Below are 17,199 nucleotides of genomic sequence, written 5' to 3'. Positions count from 1 at the left end.
TTACTGGGGGAATACCTGTTGGTTTCTTTTCCTCCGCTCATTAGTATGCTTAAATTTGGCGGGTATTCTCACCCGCATCGAGGTCGGCATTGTTGGCTTGAGAGTTCGGTCGGGAGCTGGTTGTTACAGAGTCGGTCGGGTTGAGCGGGCGGTCGGTCGTCTCTCCCCTCCCTGTCTATCTGTCTGTCCACCCATCTCCCTCCATTTCCCGAGAGTAGTACTGGCTGGATGACGGCAGCAGCGAGGGCGCTCGTTTTCAGACCCGGCAGCGGCACCTTCCCCTCGTTTGCGTTTACGACGCAGGCTGGTCAAGTCCTTGAACCCGTCCTGGTCCGTCCAGAGGGGTTACCCGCCCTCCAGACGAGCAGAGCCCTGCACTCTGCCATGCCATCCTCTCACCTTGAGGCCACGCACCGCCCGACTGCTTGCAACTGCGGGGAACCAGACGGCCGGCAAACGGAGGAGGGAATAAGAATAAAGGGGCGGGGGGAGATCGAGGAGGGTCGGCGGGGGGGGGGGGGAGTCATCCGTCCCTTCCTATCCCTTGCCTTGCCTTGCCTTGCCTTGCCTTGCTTCGCCTCGCTTCGCCTTGCCTTGCCTTGCCTTGCTTTCCATCACTCCCGTCCGGCCCGCTCCTTCGCCAGTCGGCGGAGGGCGAGACCCCAGGACACACGCCCAGGGCCCCGGCTTCCGATATTCATCTATCTGTCTGCCGGGACCAGCGGGGGCGCCTCGCTCGACGGGAGAAACGCCGATGGCTGGCCGGCCATCGGCGCTCCCGGACCCGGCTGGCCCCCTTTGGGAGAGTTCCTTCCCCCCTCTCAAGTCGGGGGTCGTGATGGTTGTGGTAGGAACCGACCCTCGATCGGGTTGGACCACGGCACTCTTGGCCGCGGCCTCCATGTGTGTTCGACAGGTCGATGCTCATTGTATCCTGCAATTCACACGCCGAAGCGCATTTTGCTGCGTTCTTCATCGACCCACAAGCCAAGTGATCCACCGTTAAGAGTTGTGTCTCCGGTTAACTGGAGGGCATCTAGGTTCCATGGCCCCGCCCCGTTGAGCCTCCCGGAACCCGTAATCTGCTTGGGATTTAGATTAAGATTAGAGTGAGGAGAGCCCTCGGAACGGCGGAGGAGGAAGCCTGCTACACGCTGCTGATGCTGTTGATGCTGCGGCTGCGGTTGCGGCTGCTTCCTGCGACGCCTTTTGGAGCGAACGGCTTCGGCCGGCCAGCCTGGAAAAGAAAGAAAACCAGGTCGGCCGGTCTTTCTGGCACGGCGGCGGCGGCGGCGGCGGCGGCGGCGGCGGCGGCGGCGGCGGCGGCGGCAGAGGGCAAGCGGTGTGCCCATCTACCTGCCTGCCTAACCACCTACCTACCTACTGGGGAGGAGCAGGTCCACAACCATCCCCCCATGGGTGACTGGCATGCCCGGGGCAGGCCAGGCCAAGCCAGGCCAGGCCACGGGCATCACCCTTCGAGTGCGTTTTCCTCTGCTCTCTCCGAGCAGTTCGGTAATGATCCTTCCGCAGGTTCACCTACGGAAACCTTGTTACGACTTTTACTTCCTCTAAATGATCAAGTTTGGACATCTTTCCGGCAGCCCGGGGTGACCCGTGAGCCACCAGGGGCGCCAGTCCGAAGGCCTCACTAAATCATTCAATCGGTAGTAGCGACGGGCGGTGTATACAAAGGGAAGGGACGTAATCAACGCAAGCTGATGATTTTCGCTTACTGGGAATTCCTCGTTCATGGGGAACAATTTCAACCCCCAATCCCTATCACGAAGGGGTTTCAACGGGTTATCCACTCCTCTCGGAGAGGGAGGACACGCTGATCCCTTCAGTGTAGCGCGCGTGCGGCCCAGAACATCTAAGGACATCACAGACCTGTTATTGCTCAATCTCGTGCGGCTAGACGCCGCTTATCCCTCTAAGAAGGTGCGACGGACACATATGGTATGAGATCCGTCGACTAGTTAGCAGGCTAGAGTCTCGTTCGGTATCGGAATTAACCAGACAAATCGCTCCACCAACTAAGAACGGCCATGCACCACCACCCACTGAATCAAGAGCTCTCAATCTGTCAATATATATATATATATATATATATATATATATATATATACATATACATATGTATGTATACATATATATATATGTATATATACATATATATATGTATATATATATATATATATATATATATATATATATACTGTATGTATAGATAGATAGATAGATAGATAGATAGATAGATAGATAGATAGATATATGAGAGCATGGGTGAAGAAAAAACAAGCGAAGATGGGCTGGAACTCCTTAATTGCTTATACGTTTCGACCGAATCGGTCTTCTTCAATAAGCTGGATCTGGATCTGGATTGGGTAGGACAGACTACCCGCTCGCGCGGGATCGGTTCGTGTGGGAGGGGAAGAATGTCTGTAAGAAAGTGAAAAGAAAGGCAAGGCAGAAGTTCTCAGTAAACAATACACAGATGTTTTCACAATAGAGGACATTGTCAACTTTCCACCATTTGAAGACAAGGTACTGCAATCAAACCTAAGGATCTCAATCAACAGGAAAATAGTCCTTACCAAGCTTCAAGCCCTGTGAATGGACAAATCACCAGGACCGGATTCACTGCACCCAAGAATACTCAAAGAACTGGCAGAAATATTGGCCACACCCCTCTGCATCCTTTACAACGCCAGTCTTAAACATTGGGAATTACGAAAGCAGTGGAAGGTTGCGACTGTGACACCTATATTTAAGAGGGGCGATAAATCAAACCCGCCCAACTACAGACCAGTTTCATTGACATCGGTTGTATGTAAAACCCTTGAACGCATTATTGCCGAAGATCTTATTCAGCACTTAAAAACAGATAACCTCCTTTGTGCTCAGCAACATGGCTTTACCTCAGGAAAATCCACAACAACTAACCTCCTGGAAGCTATGGACCTTTGGACTGAAGCGCTAAGCCATAACCTACCTGTCGACATCATATTTCTAGATTATGCCAAAGCCTTCGACACAGTACCTCATGAACGACTACTAGCACAGTTGAGCACACTTGGAATCAAGGGGAATATTCAAGTGTGGGTTAGGGGATTCCTCACAGGTAGGCAGAAGCGGGTGCTGGTCAATGGCACTCTCCCCAACTGGTCCAGGGTTACCAGTGGAGTTCCTCAGGGTTCTGTTTTGGGCCCCCTCCTCTTCACGATGTTTGTGTCTGATGTTCCCGATCTCCTCAAGAACCATACATCTATGTTTGCAGATGACACAAAAATCTATCAAACAATAGAAGAACTCGACATCGGCAGTCTCCAGGAAGATCTCGTAAGACTGGAATCATGGGCACAGAAAATGCAGATGCTATTTCACCCAAAGAAATGTATGATTATACATCTGGGAACAAACAACCTACTATATTAATATACAATGAATGGATCTGATGGATCACCACACACGCCGGAGTCAGTGGAGGAAGAAAGGGATCTGGGGATCACGGTGGATCAGCGGCTACAATTATCAAGCCATATGCAAGCACAAGTCAGCAAGGCTAATAGAGTACTTGGAGCAATCAAACACACTTTTACGCCCATGGACAAAATTGCCTTCCTCCACCTGTACAAAAGCCTAGTTCGCCCTCACCTCGAGTATGCCTCGGTAATTTGGTTCTCAAAGCTGAAAAGAGACAAGGATGCACTTGAAAGAGTACAGAGACGGGTAACAAGATTGGTTACAGGACTGTCTCACTTATCCTACTCAGAGCGACTTGCTAGTCTTCAACTCCCAACACTCCAGTTTAGAAGGCATAGAGCGGACCTTATACAAGCTTTCAAGATTATGAAGAATATTGATCAGGTAGACTACAGGAGGGAATGCAACAGCTGTGGAAGAGCAATGTTCAAGCCAACACTTAGTACAGCGACCAGAGGTCACAACTTAAAGCTACAATTACAACACCAAACTAGCTACAGAAAAACCTTCCCACCAGCAAAAATTACAGAACCATAGAACAAGCTGAGTCAAGAAACAATTGGTGCCAAAACCGTAGAATCTTTTAAAAGTAAAATCGCTAAAGAATTGTCTACTAGAGAAAACCTCTACAAGTACAACATTTCCTGCTGTCCTCTCGGTGCATAGGGGCTGCAACCTGCACACTAACACCACTACAGCATCCAACCTTGGTATATGGTCTTATTACCCTTCGGGGTACCTAATGACCAATACTAAATGTAATTACTAAATGTAATAAAAGACGGCTATTGCCAATAAGCGCTTTTTCGTGGGCGATTAAGGGGCGGATGATGGTGGTGGCTCGGGAGAAACGGGCAGGGAACTTGTACGGCGGCGCCGACACCTGAGATTAAAATCACCAAAAGTTAAGAAAATGGTAGGAGACGTAGTAGTAAAGGTTGAAAAACAGAAAAATCTTTAGTGAGAGGTAAACTGAAATGAGAAGATGTAGTATAAGAGAAAGTTAGAAAGGAAGCGAAATTTAGTCGAAGAAAAAGTACGTGTAGATGTTTGTGCATGGGGCGTGATTATGTTCGTGAGAGGTGTGTGTGTGTATCTTACGAGAAGTGAGTAGAGTTCACTTTTCGTGTGCGGCTTTGCTGATTAACCTCAGGTAGGTAGCGCATTCCTGATTAAACCCAGGTGAGGCTTGAGCGTTCCTGATTGACCCCAGGTGAGGCTTGAGCGTAGTCAAGAGAGTGGATCCGATGGTAGTGCGAGGGGGGACAGGCGGGTGAGTGTTGTTTTATCTTTCTCTTTCCAAGCACAACCCTGAAAGCAGAGAATTATGTGACTTGGGAATTGTGTAATTGTCAGAGGTGTAAACCCGCTCGCCAGCGTCAGCAAAGAGGCCAACCGTATGTGCGGGCCGGTCGACACGAGAGTCCCGGCACCCCCCCCCCCCCGACCGGCCAGCATAGAGCTAAGGGAGCTGACTGAGAGTTCGATTAAGGGTGACGACCGACCTCTGTTAAGCCAGCGAGAAAGTGTGCGTGTATCTCTCTTTTCTTCCAAGCACAACTCTGAAAGCAGAGAATTACGTGAATTGGGAAATGTGTGTATTTGTCTTAGGTGTAAACCCGCTTGCCATCGTCAACGAAGAGATTAGCCTTGTGCCAGACCGGTAGCAGCAAAGGAGAAAAGTCTCCTCCACCGCAACCGGCCGGCGAAGGTTGATGGGCGCTGTTGAGAGAGCTGGAGCGAAGAGCGACGTCTGAATTCTGCTGAGCCAGTGTTGGTTATCAATAGCTGTCGACTGTCGACTAACTAGGGCAGACCACCCGCTCGCGCGGGGTAGGTTTGTGTGGGAGGGGAAGAATGTAAGAGAATGAAAAGAGAGCTATTGCCAATAAGCGCTTTTTCGTGGGCGATTAAGGGGCGGTTAATGGTGGTGGCTCGTGAGAAACGAGTAGGGAACTTGGACGGGGGCGCCGACACCTATGATTAAAACCACCAAAAGTTGAGAAATGGTAGGAGATGTAGTAGTAGAGAAAGGTTGAAAAACGGAAAAATCTTTAGTGAGAGGTAAACTGAAATGAGAAGATGTAGTATAAGAGAAAGTTAGAAAGGAAGCGAAATTTAGTCGAAGAAAAAGTACGTGTAGATGTTTGTGCGTGGGGCGTAGTTATGTTCGTGAGAGGTGTGTGCACGTATCTTACGAGAAGTGAGTAGAATTCACTTTCCACGTGTGACTTTGCTGATTAACCTCAGGTAGGTAGCACGTTCCTGATTAACCCCAGGTGAGGCTTGAGCGTTCCTGATTGACCCAGGTGAGGCTTGAGCGTTCCTGATTGACCCCAGGTGAGGCTTGAGCGTTCCTGATTAAACCGAGGTGAGGCCTGAGCGTTGAATGGGCGATATCGGAAGCGTAGTCAAGAGAGTGGATCCGATGACAGTGCGAGGGGGGACAGGCGGGCGAGTGTTGTTTTATACTTCTCCTTCCAAGCACAACCCTGAAAGCAGAGAATTATGTGACTTGGGAATTGTGTAATTGTCAGAAGTGTAAAGTCGCGAGCAAGCGACAGCGAAGAGGCCAGGCGTGTGTGTGGGCCGGTCGACACGAGAGTCCCGGCACATCCTCCCCCACGACCGACTGGTGAAGAGTTAAGGGCGCTGACTGAAAGTTCAATTAAGGGTGACGACCAACCTCTGCTAAGCCAGCAAGAAAGTGTGCTTGTATCTCTCTTTTCTTCCAAGCACAAATCTGAAAGCTGAGAATTACGTGACTTGGGAAATGTGTGTATTTGTCTTAGGTGTAAACCCACTTGCCAACGTCAACGAAGAGATCAGCCTTGTGCCAGACCGGTAGCAGCAAAGGAGAAAAGTCTCCTCCGCCGCAACCGGCCGGCGAAGGTTGATGGGCGCTGTTGAGAGAGCTGGATCAAAGAGTGACGTCTGACCTCTGCAGAGTCGGTGTTGTGGACTAGCTAGGACAGACCACCCGCTCGAGCGGTATCGGTAGTCGTAGGAGGGGAAATGAAAAGATAGTTGTGTATAAAAGAGGGTTTCGGTGTTGACTACAAATAGTTCGAACCTTACAATTACACACTTCGAAGTTGGAAACTCGGACAGGTCATCCCATTGGCTGTCTGGAGGTTCCCATTCCCGTACCAGGTATATGCTTCCCAACTGTATTTATTATCTATTTGCTTGCTACCTTCGATAAATATACGAAACCTTCCCTATCATTGGTATTTTCAAATGTGTTAATATAAGCAGCTTCAACAGTTTTTCTCATGTCTCTCTTTAATCCCGTATGCAGAACCTCGACCTCATCCCAGAGGAATTTCTTAAATAAGCGTCATAACTTCAGGGATCGGGAGTGCTCCGCATAAGCTGGGTAAGTGTCTAGCCAAACCGCGTTCTGGCATTCTTGGGTCTATAAGTGACGCACGTTTAAGAAATTTCTCTGGCCTTATCCACAGATTGAACAATTTAGACTTCCATGGTAAGAAATTTGCTAGTTATGATGTGAAGGCCTTATTTATAAATGTGAACGTGGAGGAGGCATTAGTGGCCGCCAAGAGGATCATGGACATTCTTAATGATGATGAGTTACCAGTTCCCAGAACTGATTATGTTAAACTTATATCCCTGTGTGTCAAATTCGGCATTTTTACGTTCAATGGGAAGGAATATAGACAATACAGAGGTCTCGCCATAGGAACTCTTTCTGCAGTGTTGGCCTGTCTTTTTATGGAAGCGTTGGAGGTAGATGAATATATAAGGATCATGGGCAGAGGCACCACGTGTGGATGACGTTATTGTGATAATGCCAGAGAATACCAACATTGAACATAAGTTAAATAGACTAGATAATGTCAATAAGGATATACAGTTCACTGTAAAGATGGATGTTGACCACAAGTTACCATTCCTTGACACGTTGGTGCACAGGAGGGGTGAAGGAGTAAGATTTTTAGTGTACAGAAAACCCACTAACAGGGACGACTTTGTATACTATTTCTCAGGAAACTGAGTGAGTAAAAATCGACGTGCTCATACGTTTCTTCCTTAGACCTTTTCGGATTTGATGTGAGGCTTTTTTGGAAGATGAGTTAACGTACATAACTAATACCTTTAAAAAGAATTGACTATCCGGGAGGGAACAATTAGCAAAATGAAAGAAAAAGCTGAGAACATCTTCATTAAACCAAGTGACCAATTATCTTAGAGGGATATAATACAATACATTTCAGTTCCCAACTCCAAGAAATTCGAAGTCATTGACAAATTTCTTGGGAAAGGTGGGGTGAAAATAGCAAGAGCTTCCGATTCAAATATAGGAAAAACTGTCAAGGCCAAGAGTAAAAAAATCCTACCCCAAAATGTCCTCAGTAATATTTACCGCATTTCATGCAGCAGGTGCACCTCTACATACTACGAAGAGTCAGGTCGAGACATTGAGTAGCGCCTAGTCGAGCATAAGAGGGACATGAGGTCACACAGAACATTCAACTCATTCATTCAGCACGCTGACAAATCTGGACATTTGCCCCATTGAGGTACGGGATTAAAGACATGAGAAAAACTATTGAAGCTGCCTATATTAACACGTTTGAAAATACCAATGATAGGGAAGGTTTCTTATGTTTATCGAAGGTAGCAAGCAAATTGATAATAAACACAATTGGAAGCATGTACCTGCTACGGGAATGGGAGTCCCCAGACAGACAGCCGGATGACCTGTTCGAGCTTCCAAGTCATGTTCAATTTTGACTCATTAGATTGATTGGGGTGGAGGGATCGAGGAGGGAGCAAGACGCTGTGTTTCCCGCCACCTGTCTAGTATCAAAAGATAATCATATAAACCTTTCATTTTCTCTTTTATGTATCACTTTATGGGATATGTGAAAGCACAGTCATATTCATGACTATATTATATCATAGAAGACATGTTAAATTTTACAACTAACCCCATAATGACTGGATACAGCAATAATGAGTAAAATGTTGTATAAACATTAAAATTATATTCCTTATCTTATACTCGCTATAATTACTTTCTTTGCACTTGTCACAACTTTGAGTTGTGACACACGGCCTATTACTTCTTCTTATTTTCTTTCGTCTGCTTTCAAACCGCAATTACCAAATACTTTCGCTCAAGGGACTCACCGACACCGTAGGCTTCATATTTTTCCTTCTCCTTTCAGCCCTTTTCGGCTATTACTTTCCTCTACTCTATGGAATTGCTGGAGCTCTTAAGGCCTCTAGCAACTACTTCTTGATATTTTCCTTCTCCTTATCTCCATTAACCGTCGTGCCAATTTAGCAGTCATTTGCATTGCCTTAACAAGTTTGAGAGTCTCCTATCTACTCAGGAATTTCCTCACCCTTTTCGTTCAAGGTGTCTCTTCGTATGTCTATGATCGAAGACATCATGAATGTTTTAATGTTATGATTGGAATATCACAACCTCTCAGTTTTACTGTTTCGCCATGTTGTAGTTGTAACTTGCTACTTTATTATTAGGATTAATGTATTTCAACTAAGTGTTACAGTTCGAATTAGTTCTATAACAGTTCAACCCCCCCCCCTGCGCGCTTGCCACTTCTCGTATAGACTAGATAATAAGGCTAGTTAGGATCATATCCTCTCTCGTGACTAGTGACTACCTCAAAGGACTACTAGAAATTATTCGACTCCAACATAAACGTTACACTAAATTCCCTTCGAAACTGGTGATTTGAAATTAAGAGCACCGGCAACAATGTATGGGCATAGGCAGTTGACCCACGCCCGCTGGCACCAGGCAGTTAACCTCGGGTTCACACAGGGTGAGGTGGTCCACACGTGCTCTCGGAAGAACAAAACGTGTCCCACTCTCCCATAGGGTGGCTATCGAGGATTTTACACCTCAATCCCTACCCGTGTAATCACCATCAGCCATACAATAGTGACTCATTTAACTGAAGCCCCTGAAGCCTATTGAATCGAGGCCAGGGGGCACGAGTGTAAGTGACGCCCCGACCCCCTGGGAACGGGCTTGATCGGTGTCGCGACGAGTTTCGCGTTCAGTGATCATAAAACTAAATCGGTGTATGCCGAACCCACTTTCGGGACTCCATGACTAGAACCGAATTTTAGCCAGTGAGGTGAGATCTGGAAAAGGAAGTCTCCGGAACGGATCCGCTTCCCTCCACGAGGTGTGCCACTTCTAAACGAGGACAGCCATGATTCCCGCCGCCCTCAACGCTCCGCGTATCCATCGCTAGCAGCCGCATCCTACCTAAAGAAGGACCAGCGTGCAGGGCTAGCCAGGTAGAATACGTAAATCTTAAGTGAAATTGGAACATCTAATTAAGGTGGAACTCTTAAAGATTCAAGTTGCATGTCAGTAGCGATCGATTGTAGAAATTATATTGATCATTAAAAACTCAGCGTACTGTACAGTAGTATGTTCTGTTTGATTAGCTTAGGATTGTGATCTACTTCATAACTTGCCCTCCCCTTTTATTATTATTATTATTTCTTAATACACGCCCACCTAGAAGAGAGCGCGCGTGGTCCCGGCTGGTGACTCAAATCTCCTAGATCTTGGCTCCCACTGCCAATTCCCCAAGGTATAAGAATTCTCATGCCCCCCAACCACCACCTCCTCCTTCCACTGTCCAGGGATTTCGGGACAGCACTATCGAGACGGAAAAGCTTTGAAATAGGTGAACAAGGACTGCTTCATCCCAATAGATGTACATGAAATTCATGTAACTCATATAGTCACTGAGCTAAGTGAAGAAATATCAATATGTTTAAAGGAAATTTGAGGTTTCAGCCAGTCCAGCGGGGGAAGAGTGAGCAGGGCTGCCAACCGAGAACGCAGGACCGCCTGAGATTCTTTGAGCGAATGGGACCTTTCGCAGTGAGAGATTTGATACCAGACACCGCCAGATTTTGTAATTCTTGCCGAAAAATAATTACTTTTGGGGGCAAGTATTATAGACTTACAGAGGTATATCGTTGCACATTATTGTGTCTAAAATTCAAGTCAATTAATTTCATGATTGCAAACGGCATATAGCATTGCTTGAGCCTCTATTTATAATTACAGATGATATTCGTAAAACAGCCTATAATTGTATCAAGCCAAGCAATTTGTCATTTTCTACCGACTTCAATGGACATATACTGATATATACTTTCAATTGAATGCACCAAGAGTTACGACTACAGGCTCGTCGTAGTGAAAATTTTTATTCAGACGCACATGAGCGCATGTACGTATGTGTAACTCGGACTATGCCGGCCGTTCCCACGGTAAGGCTTGGTGGACTTCTCGATATCCAACTGTAAGAGTACTGTTAAAGTGATGAATTATATTTATATGATGTATTCCATTCCTTTTGTACACTGTTAACCAAATTCTATACATTACATATAGATTTGTGTATGTCTATTGTCTTGTGGAACTCTCTTGTCAATCTTACGAGTTGATTTACGTAAGATAAGAGAAATTACATATTCTCTTAATCTTCGGACTCCGGTGAGAAAGTTCTGTGCCTACGTGAGGTGTATTCACGTCTGAAGACTCTTAAAGTGATGATTTCTATTCATCGGATTGTATTTCGTTCCTTTTTGTGCTTTGACAAACTATTCCATACTTTGCATATGAATTTATGTATGTGTATTACCTTGCGGATCTATCTTGTCAATCTTAGGATTTGATTTACGTAGGATTAAAGTAATTGCACATTTTCGTCGTTTTCTGATGCTGTAACGTCGTTGTGGGCATGCTAGCTTAAGCGCGCGCTAAAGAAATTGGCGTGTGAACTAATTTTGTGGCAACTGCGTCCCTAACTTACATTTACGTACGTATAGATATTCATATAAAAACTATTAAGTTTATGCTTATCTAAGATTGACAAGGTAACTTCATCAAATATTATTATCTATTCATTGATGTAAAGAATATCCGTGTATGTACTTGGAAATATTCTTAATTAAACACTCTTGTTAATCGTCGCGTCTAGCGATACTTGGCAACTCTCCGGATCTGACGGAGAAGAGTCTATATATATGTCATTGCTTGTAACGGTCAGCGACACCTTGCACAGTGTTAACTCATTTATGAACAGCTGTAGTGACCTCATTCCCGACGAGACTGTTGATCTCTCTCAGTTAGATGAAGATGATCCCCTTATCTGCCCCATAGTCTTGGAGGAGGTAAAGGGGGTTATCTCGGCACTAAAACTAAAATCCCCTGGCCCTTCAGGCATCGATGCACACATACTCAAACGTATGCCAGACAACATAATCTCACACATGACGACACTATATAACAGCTCACTAGCCTCTGGGTACTTCCCACAACTATTCAAGGCCTCCCATACCATCCTCATTCCTAAACCCCAGAAACCCGCCTCCGCCCCCCTTTCATATCGGCCCATCTCCCTTCTGGAGTACTTTGGAAAGGTGTTCGAGCACGTCTTAAGCCGCCGCCTGACCGTGTACCTAGAGACGGAGAATGTGCTGAGGGACTGCCAGTTTGGTTTTCGGCCGGGGCGCGGTGCAGAAGACGTAATATCCATAATCACTCAATGGGTTCAAAGACCGCCAGACGGTCGCCCTGGTAAGGCCATTTTGGTTTGTAAGGATGTGGAGAAGGCATTCGATGCTGTCTGGCACGAAGGCCTGAAGTACAAATTGTACCACAACTTCGACTTTGCCCTGCCGTTCACAAGGTTGCTCTGCAACTACCTGGACGACAGGTCAATTAGAATAAAGTGGCGGGGCTGTCTGTCCCAACCTTTTGTGCCGAAGGCTGGAGTGCCGCAAGGGTCAGTCCTTGCCCCCACTCTGTACAATCTATATACGAATGACCTGCCAGAGCCGGCTTATCCTCGCAACCAGGCTCTAACTCTCTCGTATGCGGACGACACTAACCACATAAGCAGACACAAAACGCTGCAGGGAGCGTTACACGTAATGCAAAACATCCTAGACGGGGCACACGCGTGGGAGCAACAGTGGCGCATTAAGACCAACGCGTCGAAATGCAATGCTGTACACTTCCGCTGCAAACGAACCAACAGAACAATCACAAACACTCCTCTTAAAATAAACAACACAAACATCCCAGCGAAGGACCATACCCGTGTGCTGGGTAGCACACTTGATAGTGGCCTTACCTGGACCCCACACTTCCGCAAGCAGGGAGCGAAGGCTAGGGCTGTGCTGGGTAGGCTCAGACGCTTCAAAACTGCAACACTAAGAACCAAACGACGATTGTACCTAGCCCTCGTCAGACCGATTCTGTGCCAGTCCCCGGGACTAAGCCAGCTGACATGTGCCACCAATAACTACGAGCATCAGAAGGTTCAGAATGCCGCTGTCCAGTTCATCACGGGCTCGCGATGGAGCGACTTCAGAACCACTGAGTCTCTACACCAAATTTCCAACATCCGTCCACTCAACCAACACAAACACAAACTTCACTCAAGACACCTAGAAAAACTGCACGCCAAACACAAACATCTGATACAACATATTACACCTAGACCACACCGTACAGACTATCTGTCAGCTGCGCCCGTCCCACGTGCGGTGTACACGATAAAACGTGTATAACCGCACCAACAAGTAACACACCCCTTCACCAGCTTGACTGGTGATAATGTAATAATAATAATGGTAATGGTAGTAATAATGATAATAATAATAATAATAATATCGTTACTCAAACCTGACCTGGGGTAAAACAGGAATCCTCATGCCTTACCTGGGGCTAATCAGGAACGCCCTCTAAACGCGGGAAGTGAAATCTACTCACTAACCGTAAATTACACACACACACCTCTCACGAACATAGCCGCATCCCACGCACAAACATATACACTTCCTTTTTCTTCGACTAAAATTCGCTTCCTTTCTCACTTTCTCTTATACTACATCTTCTCATTTCAGTTTACCTCCCACTAAAGATTTTTCCGTTTTTCCCCCTTTCTCTACTACTACGCCTCCTACCATTTTCTCAACTTTCGTTGGTGATCCTAACCCCGTTGGTAACCCCGTTGGTAATCCCAACCTCCTAACCTCCGGCGTCGGGCGCTTCCCTCCAAGCTCCTGGTCAAGTCCTCCTATGCCATGACAACAATCTAGCCCCTAATTGCTCGCGATTCGCCCGGTGGCAATAGCCCTCTTTTATACACTACTATCTTTTCATTTTCTAACAGACGTTCTTCCCCTCCCACAAAACCCGATCCCGCGCAAGCGAGGTGGTCTTTTCTTGAATTCCAGAATTCCAGAACTCTGAGATTCAACACAGCGCTCCTAGAGGTCGGACGTCTCTTCAACCAGCTCTCTCAACAAGCTCCAAGTATCATCGCCGGCCGGTGGTGGCTGGGAGATACATCTCCTGGCTGCCGCCGGTCTGGCATGGCCGACCTCTACGCTGACGTCGGCAGGCGGGTTTACACCAATACAAATACACACACACATTTCCCAAGTCACGTAAATCTCTGTTTTCAGAGTAGTGCTTGGAAGAAAAGAGGCACATGCACACTTTCTCGCTAGCAAAGCAGAGGTCCAATCGTCTCTCTCAGTACGCCCAATCTGACCGCAGGCTGGTTGACGGAGAGACTTGGGACACCTTTCTGTCCGACCGGCCCGCAACCAAACGCTGGCCTCTCGCTGACGCTGGTGAGCGAGTTTACACTTCTGACATTTACACACAATTCCCAATCGCGTAATTCTCTGTTTTCAGAGTCGTGATTGGAAGGAAAGAGACCATACAACACCCGCCCGTCTGCCCCTTCCTCGCATCGCCACTGAATCTGCTCTTCCGAATTCCAAACCCAGTCTGGGGACAAACAGACAACGCTCGCCCCACCTGTGGCTCATCAGGTTCGCCCTCGCCAGCGGTGGCGGCGGGGAGTTATCTCCTTGCCGCTCCCGTTCTGGTCACTGATCTCTCGTTGACGTCGGCAGGCGGGTGTACACCACCCGTCTGCCCCCCCTCGCTCCGCCCCTTGATCAGCTCTAAAAGGACTTCAAACCCAAAACCTGGGGATAATCAGGGGACGCTCGCCCCACCTGTGGCTTATCAGGTTCGCCCTCTACACGCGGAAAGTGAAATCAACTCACTTCTCGTAAGATACACACACACACCTCTCACGAACAGAGCCACAAATCACGCACAAACATAAACACTTACTTTTTCTTCGACTAAAATTCGCTTCCTTTCTAACTTTCTCTTCTACTACATCTTCTCATTTCAGTTTACCTCCCACTAAAGATTTTTCCGTTTTTCCACCTTTCTCTACTACTACGCCTCCTACCATTTTCTAAACTTTCGTTGGTGATCCTAATCCTAACCCCGTTGGTAATCCCAACCTCCTAACCTCCGGCGTCGGGCGCTTCCCTCCAAGCTCCTGGTCAAGTCCTCCTATGCCATGACAACAATCTAGCCCCTAATTGCTCGCGATTCGCCCGGTGGCAATAGCCCTCTTTTATACACTACTATCTTTTCATTTTCTAACAGACGTTCTTCCCCTCCCACAAAACCCGATCCCGCGCAGGCGAGGTGGTCTTTTCTTGAATTCCAGAATTCCAGACTCTGCCTCTCAGAGCCCCCCATTGCACTGGTTCCCCTACGTTTTGGGACTTAGAATATTTTTTTCTATTCTCGAATCTTTGTGGACTCTGTTTATCAGAGCCTCATTGCTCGTGTCAATTTTGTCGGACTTAGTCGTAGAAATTTTCTCGACTTTGCTATTTTCTTTACGTAAATTATTACGTAGGACTTAGTTTCCATTCTGATGGTCGATATTTCTCGACCTTACCACTTATTGTCTTTAAGACTATTTTTGATTGTTATTGATTGTCGATATTTGATCGACACTTGTATATTTGCGTGTCTTGGCAATACTAGCCTTTTATGTTCTGTGAATTTACGTGTTACGGACATTGTACTTTTCGCTAGTTTTGGCGACTTCTATTTTTCGATCATTGTTTATTTGTATCTTTATTTTTTTTAAGGAAATAATATTTCTTAGACAGAACTCTAGTTTTGAACCTGGCCCTTCCCCATAGGCGTCACACAAGCAATACTCAAATCTATGTAATGTATAGAAAATATATTTTTGTATCGAAGACTTTTTTCCGGTACGATTACTAAAGCCCCGTCCACACGTACCATCACGCATCAGCGATTTGATGCAGTAGTCGTGTTGATACTTTAAATCTAACGTACGGACGAACTGCACCACTGCGAATACCTTACGCGAACAACCAGATTTCAGTCATCATTTGGCTTTCACGGGACGAGAATGTCTGCCGACGCTCTACTCATTTAATCATTAAAACACCACAGCTTTGGAGTGTATACATTTTTCGTGCCAACACCCGACTTCTTTGATGCATTGATGGCAGTCATTTCCCTGTGAAACTGTGTTTTCAGGGTAGAAAGTTTTTTGGTAATGTCTTTCATTCCGCACATTACATTTTGTTAAAGAAAAGAAGTCAGCTTTCGATGTTTGTACTTTTTAAAATTCTCATCTTATATTCTTTGCACTTGATATTCCAAATGGCTGGGTACTGCTTTAGTAGCTTAATGTAATGTAAGATAATAGTCTTCGTCCACTCGAAAGGCTTTGCGGAAGTTGCTTGTGCCATTGTATGAAACTAGAAGAGCGAAGCAGAGCGCGTACTTTCTTTTCCTTCAACTGTTGACACACTGCGCAGCGCTGCGACGTTTTTCAACTCATCGCTTCAATACATAGCGCATCAAATACTCGTACGTCCGCCACCACTGTTGTTATATTTTATCTCACTGACTATCTTCATATACAGGACGTGACAGTGATATCCATTATTTTTCGACACTCTTAGATAAATTCCACAAACCGAAATCGACATCCTCTAATTTTTACTGCTTACACTTACTTCAGTATAAATAATTACCTATTTTTAGTTTTATCTTATAATTAGATTTAACAAAGCCTTATCACACACCAGTAAGTAAAAATTATAACATTAAGAGTCATGTTTTAAATTTTAAATACATTTATGCAGCAATTTATGTCGTATTTTTTCTTCATATCGGTTTCCAAATTAGCTAAGTCACCCCTTTGCCCCGTGAATTCCCACACAATTGAAAATTCTAGCGCTAATAGGAAACTACGAGCCTGACTGCGAAAGGTCCCATTGCCTATAGCTCACTATTATGTTCTTTATTTCGTTGGAATATCCTCCTTTGATTTACTATAATATCATTATAACATGTTGCTTCCCGGGAGAATAGAATCTTTACCACCAGTGATTCTAGCATACTACTAACATAATGTAATGTCTTTCTATTTTTCTCGTCACAAATCGTAAGAGATTCGAATACGAAATACATGATATCAGAATAGAAAAATATAATTCGCCTCCTCGATGGTATTAATATTATCTCTGATTTATGTATAAATTAAACGCAAATTTGACAAGAAAAAGTTATCTAGCGCTTTCTGTAAAAATTCCAGCGAAAAACTGATACAAAGGTTGAAAATACGGTGTTTATGTTTACGCTTCATATCAAAAGTACAACTCCAAGCAAAAGTAAAGCAAAAGCAATAACTTGCGATAATATCCACACTTCTAACAGTGTAACTCATGATATGACCAGTCTGATCTAATATTGATCATGATAAATTGTCTGAACTGAAATCATCAAGGCTAACGTAAGTGTTTTAC

The 17,199-nt window shown here is 45.7% G+C and overlaps 2 protein-coding genes and 1 non-coding gene across 5 annotated transcripts in view; 2 read left to right on the top strand and 1 right to left on the bottom strand.

Annotated features, from left to right (window-relative positions):
* Window positions 1–855: 855 nt before the first annotated feature.
* Window positions 856–1,011, bottom strand: LOC143041735 (5.8S ribosomal RNA). The gene has a single exon (XR_012967813.1). It is a non-coding gene; the product is annotated as a 5.8S ribosomal RNA (ribosomal RNA).
* Window positions 1,012–3,444: 2,433 nt separating this feature from the next.
* LOC143041598 (uncharacterized) lies at window positions 3,445–4,023 on the top strand. The gene has a single exon (XM_076213606.1). The coding sequence runs from the start codon at window positions 3,445–3,447 to the stop codon at window positions 4,021–4,023; it is 579 nt and encodes a 192-aa protein (XP_076069721.1).
* A 12,977-nt stretch (window positions 4,024–17,000) lies between these two features.
* Gas41 (YEATS domain-containing protein 4 Gas41) overlaps window positions 17,001–17,199 on the top strand; it is a 33,697-nt gene continuing 33,498 nt past the window's right edge. For 2 of the 3 annotated variants that reach the window (XM_076213491.1, XM_076213493.1), the window contains exon 1: window positions 17,001–17,186. The gene's annotated coding sequence lies outside the window, so the exon portion shown is untranslated. The remainder of the gene's footprint in view (window positions 17,187–17,199) is intronic. The other variant, XM_076213492.1, reaches the window with a different exon arrangement.

The sequence above is a fragment of the Oratosquilla oratoria genome, chromosome 31, assembly GCF_046742065.1.
Source record: "Oratosquilla oratoria isolate Oo_2021 chromosome 31, ASM4674206v1, whole genome shotgun sequence".
In the NCBI taxonomy this organism is placed as follows: domain Eukaryota; kingdom Metazoa; phylum Arthropoda; class Malacostraca; order Stomatopoda; family Squillidae; genus Oratosquilla; species Oratosquilla oratoria.
The sequence above is the reverse complement of the archived record's forward strand: the minus strand, read 5'-3'. Positions and strand labels throughout refer to the sequence as shown.